The 9856-nt window shown below is 51.3% G+C and overlaps 1 protein-coding gene across 2 annotated transcripts; it reads left to right on the top strand.

Annotated features, from left to right (window-relative positions):
* The first annotated feature begins 3848 nt into the window (after window positions 1–3848).
* On the top strand, window positions 3849–6703 carry EGR4 (early growth response 4). 2 transcript variants are annotated; one of them, XM_006194819.2, is made up of 2 exons: window positions 3849–4455; window positions 4857–6703. In XM_006194819.2, the coding sequence occupies exons 1-2, from the start codon at window positions 4011–4013 to the stop codon at window positions 6170–6172; spliced, it is 1761 nt and encodes a 586-aa protein (XP_006194881.2). In that variant the 5' UTR covers window positions 3849–4010; the 3' UTR covers window positions 6173–6703. The 2 variants fall into 2 exon arrangements, with proteins under 2 accessions (XP_006194881.2, XP_032352809.1); XM_032496918.1 differs by having other exon boundaries at window positions 3994–4455; window positions 4854–6680.
* The last annotated feature ends 3153 nt before the right edge of the window (window positions 6704–9856 follow it).

Below are 9856 nucleotides of genomic sequence, written 5' to 3'. Positions count from 1 at the left end.
GGATATGGCAGAGGTGGCAGTTGGGGGCAAACATCATCTCTGTTGCAGCCTCGATGGCTTTATTCCTTGTTAGTCTGATGGCTGGATCTCGCCTTTGTCCCTGCTTTTAAACAAATCCTTCAGGAAAAGAAAAAAAGAGGGGGTGGAAGAGAAGAAGAAAGGAGAGGAAGAGGGGAGAGACAAGCGTGAGAGCTGCTGTGTCCCTGCATCTCCATGGCCCCGGGAAGTGGGACGTGGAGCTGCTCCTCAGCATCCTGTCAGGAGTCGCCATGGAGACTGAGTGCTGGCCTCTTCATGATTAATACTCTGAGGCAGCTGTCTTCTTGGAGTCTTTTAAAATACACACTATTATTTGAACACAATGATATTTAGAGCAGAAAGATCAAGGTGGGGAGTTGGGGAGGAGACTGCAGCATTATCAGAATGATGGCAGGGGCTGGGCCCTTCCCAGAAGGGAGAAAAGGGAAGCGTACTTCTGATCCGTCTCCTCTCCTCCCTCCCTGGATCCAGACCTTCCAGTCTCATCCACTGTGACATCAGCCTCAGCCCCAGCCTCAGTATCCAAAGGGCCTGTGCAGCACCGGGCATGGGGCTGGGCTCAGTGAACATCTGATGAATGAGTTTGTTCATTCACTAATTCATTCAGGAATTGTCTATTCAGTGCTTGCTTAGGAAGTAAACTCTCCTTCTCTCATTTTTTTCCATGGAAATCAGAAATTTCCTCTCACCCTCCCCAAGGTCACACACCACCACCACCACCACCGCCACCAATTTCTGCACTGACTCCCAAGGGATGCTGTCCTCCTCAACACGTGTCTGATGTGACCCACAGTGTTCCTAATGGCAGTCACTCCAGGGAATTCTTGCAGGAAAGGGCACCAGCCAGATGGAGTTTGCACATCTTACCCCATTTGAAAGGCTAGAGGAAGATTCTCCACCTAAAGCCATTCTTAAAGCGAATCCTTTTGTAAAGTGAATGATCTTTTCCTAAATTATCTGGTGGAGTAGGCTTGGCCTGGGCCTGACTCTCAGTCCCACCACTGAACAGAAGTGTGGCCTTGAGCAAGATATTTAACATTTTCAAGTCTGTTTCCTAATCTGTGAAATGGGTCTTCAGTTCCTTATTCCATAGAACTTTTGCAATGGTTAAATGATGTTTGTAGAGTGCTCAATGTATGTGATTTCTCACTTTCCTTGTGTGGAAATTAGTGTTTTCATATTTGAAGTGTGAATTAAAGTGGAGCTCATAGCTCTAAGCGCCTCTCTTTTCCATGCCCACCCAAAGACCTTTACTCTATCTGGGCCCAGAATCTCTTTTTAAGCTGTTAAAATTTGGGAGTAAGAGGAGCTGAGCTGGGAAAGGATACAAAACGCCTATTTCCCCTCTGTATTCCCTCCTCCTCAAGGAACCAAATGCAGACGCAACTGCCTTCCAGAGGTAACCGCCCATTGTGTACGCCTGTGACTGCTGGAGGTGAGTGGTGGGGGGTAGGAATTTGGGCCAGCCCACACGGGGAGCTGTGTTCCCCATCGCCTCTCCTATTCACTCCTCCCTCCCCAGCAATGCCTCCAGGCCTGGCCTTAAACAAGAGGAAGTTGGACCTTTTGTCTTAACAGAGACCTAGCCCAACGGCCCTTGGCAGAGAGCAGCGATAGCCTGGAAACTTGCCAATGGAGTAGGGGAATTATCCATGACTAAGAAGGGAGAGGAATGCTGTGGCAGAGGGAGGAACAGCAGAGGGACGGAGAACCTGGGGCTGGCCAATCTGGCCCGACGGGGCAACCTGGGGCGCCCTGGACACTGGCCTAGCCAAACTCCTCCACTCCCCCTCCCTCCCAGGCAGCAAGATGCCAGCATGGAGTTGAGACATGTGTGCCCTGTGTGTCTGGTGTGGGCTCAGCTGGCCGTGGCAATACATTTGTTTTAAAATGAAACCCAGGGTCTGAAATAGAGGATAAAAGAAATAGTGCCCTGTGTGTCTGTTCTTAACAGACATGTGTTGGGTTTCTGCATTTCCTACGTGGAAACATGCTTGCTGGTAACATAAAACTATATCCGTGGCATTTGCTAGGTGATGCTGCACGTGCACGATTTCCAGACACAAGAAAATGAGTGCAAGTGTTTCAGCATGTATTTTATAGGTGATTATGTGATGGCACATTCTGTAAACACACACACTGGCAGGGCTGTTGTGGGGTGTGGAGGATAGTGCAGATAGGGATGGAGATGGGTGGAATAAAAACCAGAATCTACCTTCTGGCCCACAGTAGGCACTTAAGGAATAGATAGTGAATTAATGAACATTGATAAATTGAATGAATGAATGTTTGGATAATGAATATAGGGTGAAAGGCCTGAAAATTTGGTGGGATTTGGGCATCCTTGGCATTCTCCCTTGAAAAGGAGAGTACCGGAGGGAAGGGCAGGCTGGGAGATACGTTGGTCGTCATGCTCTAGCCCATCATCCCTGAATGGCTTTATTCCCACTCCTGGGAAAGTCGAGTAGGAGGAGGGAATCCCAGCCCTGCCCTCCCTCCCTTCTGGCACCCAGAGTCCCGAGAATTGTTGTTTTCATTAAGAAAAACATCCTTTCCCATTTATTTATTTAACCCCCTAATTTGGTTCCAGAAAGGAGTTAAGTGAACTTTAACACATAGTAAAACAAAAATTTTAAAAAGATGAGATAATAACACAGAGGGGAAACCACAGCAGAAGAGAGATGAGATTAGGAGAGTAGGCAGGCTTCTTTGCTGGAGATGACTGGCCTTCTGCAGCCAAGAGCCATAGCCTCCTTAAAGTTTAGGGAATTTATTTGTTAAGTTTTGCAGAAGTCCAATTATTTCAGGAATTGATTCCAGGGAAATATAGCCTGTGGATTCCATTTGTGCTCCTGGGACAACATCCCTGGGATAAGTCATTTACAGGAAGGCAAAAAAAAAAAAAAAAAAAGTCTACTACAGAAGCATCTCATACCCTGTGGGTGAGGGAGGAGGGAGCAAGAATTGGCCCTACTTTTCTGGAGGACAACTGCCACTTGTCTATCCAAATTTTACAGACTCTTTGATCCAGAATTACACTCGCTGGAATTTATCCCAAAGACACATTCACATTTATGTACTCAAGGACTACAACAAAGTGAATAAAATCAAAAGGTTAGAAACTTCCTATATGCTAATGGATAGGGGACAAACTGAACTCCCTTACTGTGGAGTACTATACAGCCTTAGAAAAGAATGGCTAAGCACTTTATGTTTGGACATGGAGCAATCTTTCAGCAATTGTAAGTAGGGGAAAATTCTATCGCAGGACAGTATGTATGCTTGCATACGGGTATTTTTTTCTGAAAGAATACACAGGGAAAGTAGATGTGGCTACCTCAGGAGGGAGGTGAGTAGGGAAAAGAGAGACTTACTTTTCAATTTAGAATATACACTTCTGTTTTAATTGACTTTTTCTCTCACGATATGGTCCTTTTAAATTAAAGTAAGTTATTTTTTCCAGAACAAACTGAAAAAAAACTATTAAGAAAATGAAAAGCACACAGATATGAGCAAATTATACATAACAGCAATAATCTCTATGGTTTATTGAGTGCCCCTGTGCCTAGAACTTCATATCCTCTAACCCCATTTCTCTTTACAGCAAATTTATGAAGTAGATATACATATCTCCATTTCACAGGTGAGGAAACTGACGCTCAGGGAGATTCAATGACAGCTAGTAGGTGGCAGGGAGATGATTCAAACCGCAAACTGTGGAATCCTAAGTCCACTAGGTCTTCAGGGAAGGGCACTTACTGGGTATCTGGCCCCACACGGCGCAGCGCGGCCCCGGCGCGCACGGGGCTCCACGCTCGGGGAGCGCGCGCGCACGCAGCGGCGCGGGCCCGGCGGCGGCGGCGGTGGCGACGACGTCACAGCCGAGTTTTCCTTTTCGGGAGTCCCCGGCACACATCCTGTGTCCATGTTTGGGCATTTACGTCACGGCGGCAGGGCCGGGGCCTCCCGAAATGGCAGTAGCCCGGGGAGTCGGAAGCCCTGAGCCAGCGCCACCGCTGCTATATAAGTGGGGGGGCCGCGGGTTGGGGGAGCCCGGCTGCGCTTTGGAGAGGCGAGGAGCCGCCACCCGAGGCCAGTCCCGGCGAGCGAGGGAGCCTCGCTCCCCCTACCCCTTTCCCAGAGGTGAGAGCCCGGAGCCAGGAGCCTGGGCATCTGTGTCTGCGAGGCGCCGGGCGCCCCGACTGCCGGCCTCCCTGCCATCCGCGCGCCCCCAAGCCCAGCGGGCGAGGCCCCTGGAGCCCCGCAGCCGCCTCCGAGCCATGCTCCACCTTAGCGAGTTTTCCGGCCCCGACGCGCTCCTGGTGAAGTCCACCGAGGGCTGTTGCTCCGAACCCAGCACCGAACTGCCCCGGCTGCCCGCCAGGGACCCACCCGCAGCCGCTGGCTATCCCGGAGGTAAGAGAGCGGCTAGGGGTGATCAGACGGCGGCTCAGTGCGGGGACGCACGGTGCCTGAGAACAAGCAGGGACTGGGACGCTGGAGCTGTGGGGGTAGGGGCGGTAGGAGATTTGGGGGTCCTGTGGTGCGCACCCCCAATCCCACCCCCACAGGGCCGCCAGCGCCTCTGCAGGAACCTGTGCTTGTATCAAGGCGTCCTTTTGCCTGTGCACGTGTGTTTTGCGTGTGCATGTTTGTATGTGCATCTTGGGGCGTATGCCGTCTCCGGCTGGATCAAAATGTGCAGAAGGCACTTTGTGTCAGTCAGTGAGCACTAAGAGCTTCTTGGGTAGGGGCTGTGGGCTCCGAGGCACTACTTTTGATGTGCGCGGAGCTGATTCCTGCTCCCTCCTCAGCAGGTGACTTCTTGAGCTGGGCCTTGGGCAGCTGCGGCGCCGGGGGGGACTTAGCCGACTCCTGCTTCCTGGAAGGCCCTGCGCCCACGCCCCCTCCTGGCCTCAGCTACAGTGGTAGCTTCTTCATCCAGGCAGTACCCGAACACCCGCACGACCCGGAGGCACTCTTCAACCTCATGTCGGGCATCCTAGGCCTGGCACCTTTCCCGGGTGCTGAGGCGGCAGCATCCCGTTCTCCGCTGGACGCCTCTTTTCCCGCAGGCCCCGACGCCTTGCTGCCGGGTCTGCCGGACCTCTTCTCCCCGGATCTGGGCGCTGCAGCCTTCCCAGAGGCGTTTTGGGAGGCCTCGCCCTCGGCAGGCGTCCCCTCACAGTGCCTGTACGAGCCTCATCTCTCCCCACCCGACGTCAAGCCAGGCCTCCGGGCTCCTCCGGCTTCTCCAGCGCTGGACGCTGCCTCTGCCTTCAAAGGTCCCTATGCTCCATGGGAGCTGCTCTCAGCAGGGGCTCCAGGGAGCTGTGGGCCACAGGGAGGCTACCAGGCCGCCCCGGAGGCCCGTTTCCCCCAGATAGGGACCAAGATTGAAGACCTGCTGTCCATTAGCTGCCCCGCGGAGCTGACGGCTGGCCCTGCCAGCAGACTGTACACCCCGGGGGCCTACGACGCTTTCCCGCTGGCTCCGGGTGACTTAGGGGAGGGGACCGAGGGCCTCCCAGGGCTCCTGACCCCTCCTAGTGGGGAGGGAGGGAGTAGCGGCGAAGGCGGAGAGTTTCTAGATGGTACGCAGCCTCAGCTTTCCCCGCTGGGCCTCCGCAGCTCCGCGGCGGACTTCCCGAAACCTCTGGTGGCGGACATCCCCGGGAGCAGTGACGTACCTGAACCTCCTGCACCGCCGCCGCCGGCCCAATTACCCCCAGCTAAGGCGCGGCGCAAGGGGCGCCGGGGCGGCAAGTGCAGCGCACGCTGCTTCTGCCCTCGGCCACATGCCAAGGCCTTTGCTTGCCCGGTGGAGAGCTGTGTACGCAGCTTTGCGCGCTCCGACGAGCTCAACCGCCACCTGCGCATCCACACGGGCCACAAGCCCTTCCAGTGCCGCATCTGCCTCCGCAACTTCAGCCGCAGCGACCACCTTACCACACACGTGCGCACCCACACGGGCGAGAAGCCCTTTGCCTGCGACGTGTGCGGCCGCCGCTTCGCGCGCAGCGATGAAAAGAAACGGCACAGCAAGGTGCACCTCAAGCAGAAGGCGCGCGCCGAGGAGCGGCTCAAGGGCCTTGGCTTTTACTCGTTGGGCCTCTCCTTCGCTGCCCTGTGAGAGTGAAATGGGTTTGTAGATTGGGGCGCCGCCGCCCGGCGCGCACAAGAAAACCTGGCCCGCCCCACCGCCCCGCTCCTCTTCCCACTTCTTCCCGGCACGCCCTGAGGCCGGCCTCTGGTCCCGCTTCCAGTTCCCTAGAAGCGCCCGCCGCACACTCCCCGTTCAGCACCAGCTCCGTGGACAGCTCCCGCGGTCCTGGTGCCATCTCCCGAGTCAGCCGCGCTTTGGAGGGAAGTTCTCTCAGGCCACCCACTGAGCAGGCACTTCCTTGGGACTTGACAATCTTCTGTAACTGGCGCACGCCCCACGCCCTCTCCTAGCCCCCCAGAGATAGGCTGGGGCAGCGCCGAGCTGGTCTCGCGCGGGATTTTGTACAGCAATGTCGTTTTCAGCAGCCATTGGTTGTAATGTTTTGCTTTGGGGTTATTTCCTTTTTGTTGTTGTTAATTTTTGTAAAGCAGACGCTACTCTCAAGCAGTTGACAAAACTGTTTATTTTTGCAATTAAAATTATTGTGCTAAAAGCTTACTGAATCTGCCATCCAAGCTCCTGACCATTTCCTACCCCCACCCCCCAATTACTCCTACAGGAGAGTATGTGCCAGAAGAGAAAGAAGATCCTCATGCTCATAGAGCCATTACGCACCTACTGTCAGGCACTCTGGCACGTAGTAGGCATTCAATAAATAGGTACTGAATTAAGGAATGAATTTAATCACAGCTGACCTAAGGATTCAAGGTGTTTCTGGAACTTGAGAGTGGTTGAGAGGCTTAGGTATTAAACACTGTGCATATATTACTCTTCTTGGTCCTCACAATCCTGAGTGCAGCACGAGGAAGCAAAGTAGGTAATTTGCTGGGTAACCCGTCTAGGAACAGACAGCGCCAAACTCAGATCTGTCTGGCTCCAAAGCCGGTGCTTTTTTCCCAACCCCAGAATGGCGGCACCTCAGCTTAATCGTTTGAAAAGGCATCCTACCAAGAGATGAAATAGATTTGTCAACTAGAGGGAGCTCCAGGCAGTAGCGACAGCAGAAGAAGACTGCAGTATTTCAGTGATGTTTTGGAACACCCAGAGTATTGGGTATCACAGAGGCTCCAGCCGGTGCCTATGCATCTATATGAGAATCACATGCTGTTAGGGCCAAAAGGGACTCAGCAATCAGCTAGAGCCTGGATGAGCAGAGCCAAGCCCAGCAAAGAGAGAGTGCTTGACAGAGCCTCATCATTTGCTCTTCCCACAGCAGCCTGTTTGCCGTCTAGCCATGCGCCAGCCACAGCCCCTCTTCCGTTCCAGGTGAACACTCCATGACTCTGTGGGAGTGGAGCTATAAGGGTGATAAGGAAAGTATGATCCTGTGATGAGAAAGGTGGGGAATGGGTGAAAATTGCTCCCCTTTGCTCCCTAAACTCCCAACCCAAAGGCTTTTACTCTTTCTGGCCATCTTGGGCAGACATTGGAGCATTAAAACTGTGCTGTGCACCCCATCTCTCCTCCCCAACAACTCCTCTCTGCTAAGGAAAGGATAGAGCCTGTCTGGGGGCTTCATTCTTTTCTGAGCGGAACTATTCTTTAATTAAGAGTCCTACAGACCGAGGATGCCAGTTCAGTCCAGCTTCTGATCCTTTGGCTAATTCATCCCTTCACACTCAGATGTACTCACCCTCTACCTCTGCAGTCCAATTGACCAGACACAAAATTATCAAGTCAGCACCCATCTTTCTCCCAAGTGTTAAGTGCTTTCATGTGGTTCAGTACCTTGTATCTAATAATATTACCTCTTCTAGAAAAGTTAGCATTTAATAGAGCAGCAGAAGGGCAGTGTTTAACCCTATAGTGAGGCTCAAATGATGGACCATCTGGCACTGTAACAGGTAAGTGGTAGATTCATGGAGACTTATGATGATGATGCCTCATTATTTTACTACTTAAGTGACTTTCACTGATAGGCGTGAACCATCCAACTTCCATGCGGAGTAGGGTAAAAGCATAAAGGCCCAGATTTCAACCAACTGGTCCCAAACGACACAACCTGAACAAAGGAAGAAGAGCAGACAGGCTGTAGGTGGTTGGTGTCTAACCATCCCGCCCTTGCCTCTGTCAGCAGCATCCCATTAACTACTGTCAGCTGTATTGTGCCCCACCTTGTCCTCACACCCACCGAGGCCTAAAATCACTGATGAGAAGACTGAACCCCAAAGAAGTGACTTAGTAGTGGTGCTGGTACCAGAGCCCTGCCTGGTTCTAGAACTTCCAGCTGATAAATCTCTCCTGTTACTCCCAAGGGAAACAGCTTCATTTACCAGAACTTCCCCTTACGAATTTGAGGGAAAAGAATGTTAGGCCAGAGATGGAAAGAATTAAATAAAGCAATCAGAAAACCACCCCAAGCCCAGGATCCAAACATAATCGGGAACTAACAGAGAGCTCATTTTCCTTACTTGCTCCTCTTTCTCATCTGGTCCTCAAAATGTGGGTATTTCTCCAGACTTAGTTCTGAGCCCTCTTCTTCCCCATTTCAACATTGTCCTTGGAGAGCACATTAATTCCTAGGCTTTCAACTATCACTGCTATATAGATAACTTCTAAGCCAGCCAGCTTTGTCTCTACTCCAGCTGAAGCCCCATGGTTCTAACGAACATCTCCATATGGTAGTCCCACCACCATTTCAAATACATTCTGTCTAAAATCAAATCATCCTTCCATATACCCAACTTATGCCAATGAAGACCATCTTTTGTTTGGTTCCCTCAATTTACCTAAATAACTACAATTATTTTGTGGGATTCATTTTTGACCCCCCTCCCCTAAATCCAGGCTGTCACTCAGACCTGTTGGATCTTATTGAAGTTCTAAAGGGTCTTATCTACTCTAATTCATGATACACTGTTTCTGTTTATGTACTGTAATTTTTAGCTTGTGAGCTCATCTGAAGTGGGAATTTACCTAGGCAGTAATATTCTGTGGCCCAGGTTGACAGTATGTTTCTCCCCAGCAGTTTTGTGTTTGCTTCTGCCAGGCATTCCAGGAATATCAACTGATGGAGACCAATCTTTACGTTAATTTCTTGGGTTAGGGTTCTTGTACTATGCAGGTGTTGTGAGTTCAAATTCTAACGCACGTAGTTACAAATTCTCAGAGGCAACTCCCCTACTCCACCCAGGGCCCAGATCAGGACAGAGAAGCAACATGCTTCTTTCCCCATACCTCCTGGGGTTAGTCATGGCACATCTTAAGCTTACTTTTGTTGGTCTCAGTTCCTTTGTTTTGGTCCATGTAGATTTTCTTTCCTTTCTTGCAAGCTCAGCTAAGCATTTCAGAAGTCTGTTGTATTTTGTGAATCAGCCCATGCATTCTGTAGCAGGAGGGACTTTGGCTTATTTGATAACTTCGCTGAAAACTGAAGCCAGAAGATGTTGATTCCTCTATTAAAATATTCTCGCCATTTATCCTCTCTGTGCCTATTGCCACCACCTCAGTCCATGCCACCCCCTCCACATACACAAAAACTTTGGTTATGACAATCACATAATAACATGTGGAGTTGGAAGGAGCTTACTGGAACATCTTCTCTGATCCTTCATTGTATAGGGGAGGAAACTTAAGCCCAAGAAATTTGGGGATTTTCTTAAGGGCATAAAGATGATGAGAGATTGAAGAGAGCATTGAACCTGGGATTTC

Source organism: Camelus ferus, chromosome 15, assembly GCF_009834535.1.
Source record: "Camelus ferus isolate YT-003-E chromosome 15, BCGSAC_Cfer_1.0, whole genome shotgun sequence".
Taxonomy (NCBI): Eukaryota; Metazoa; Chordata; class Mammalia; order Artiodactyla; family Camelidae; genus Camelus; species Camelus ferus.
Note: the sequence above shows the minus strand (reverse complement) of the source record. Positions and strands in the feature narration are given on the sequence as shown.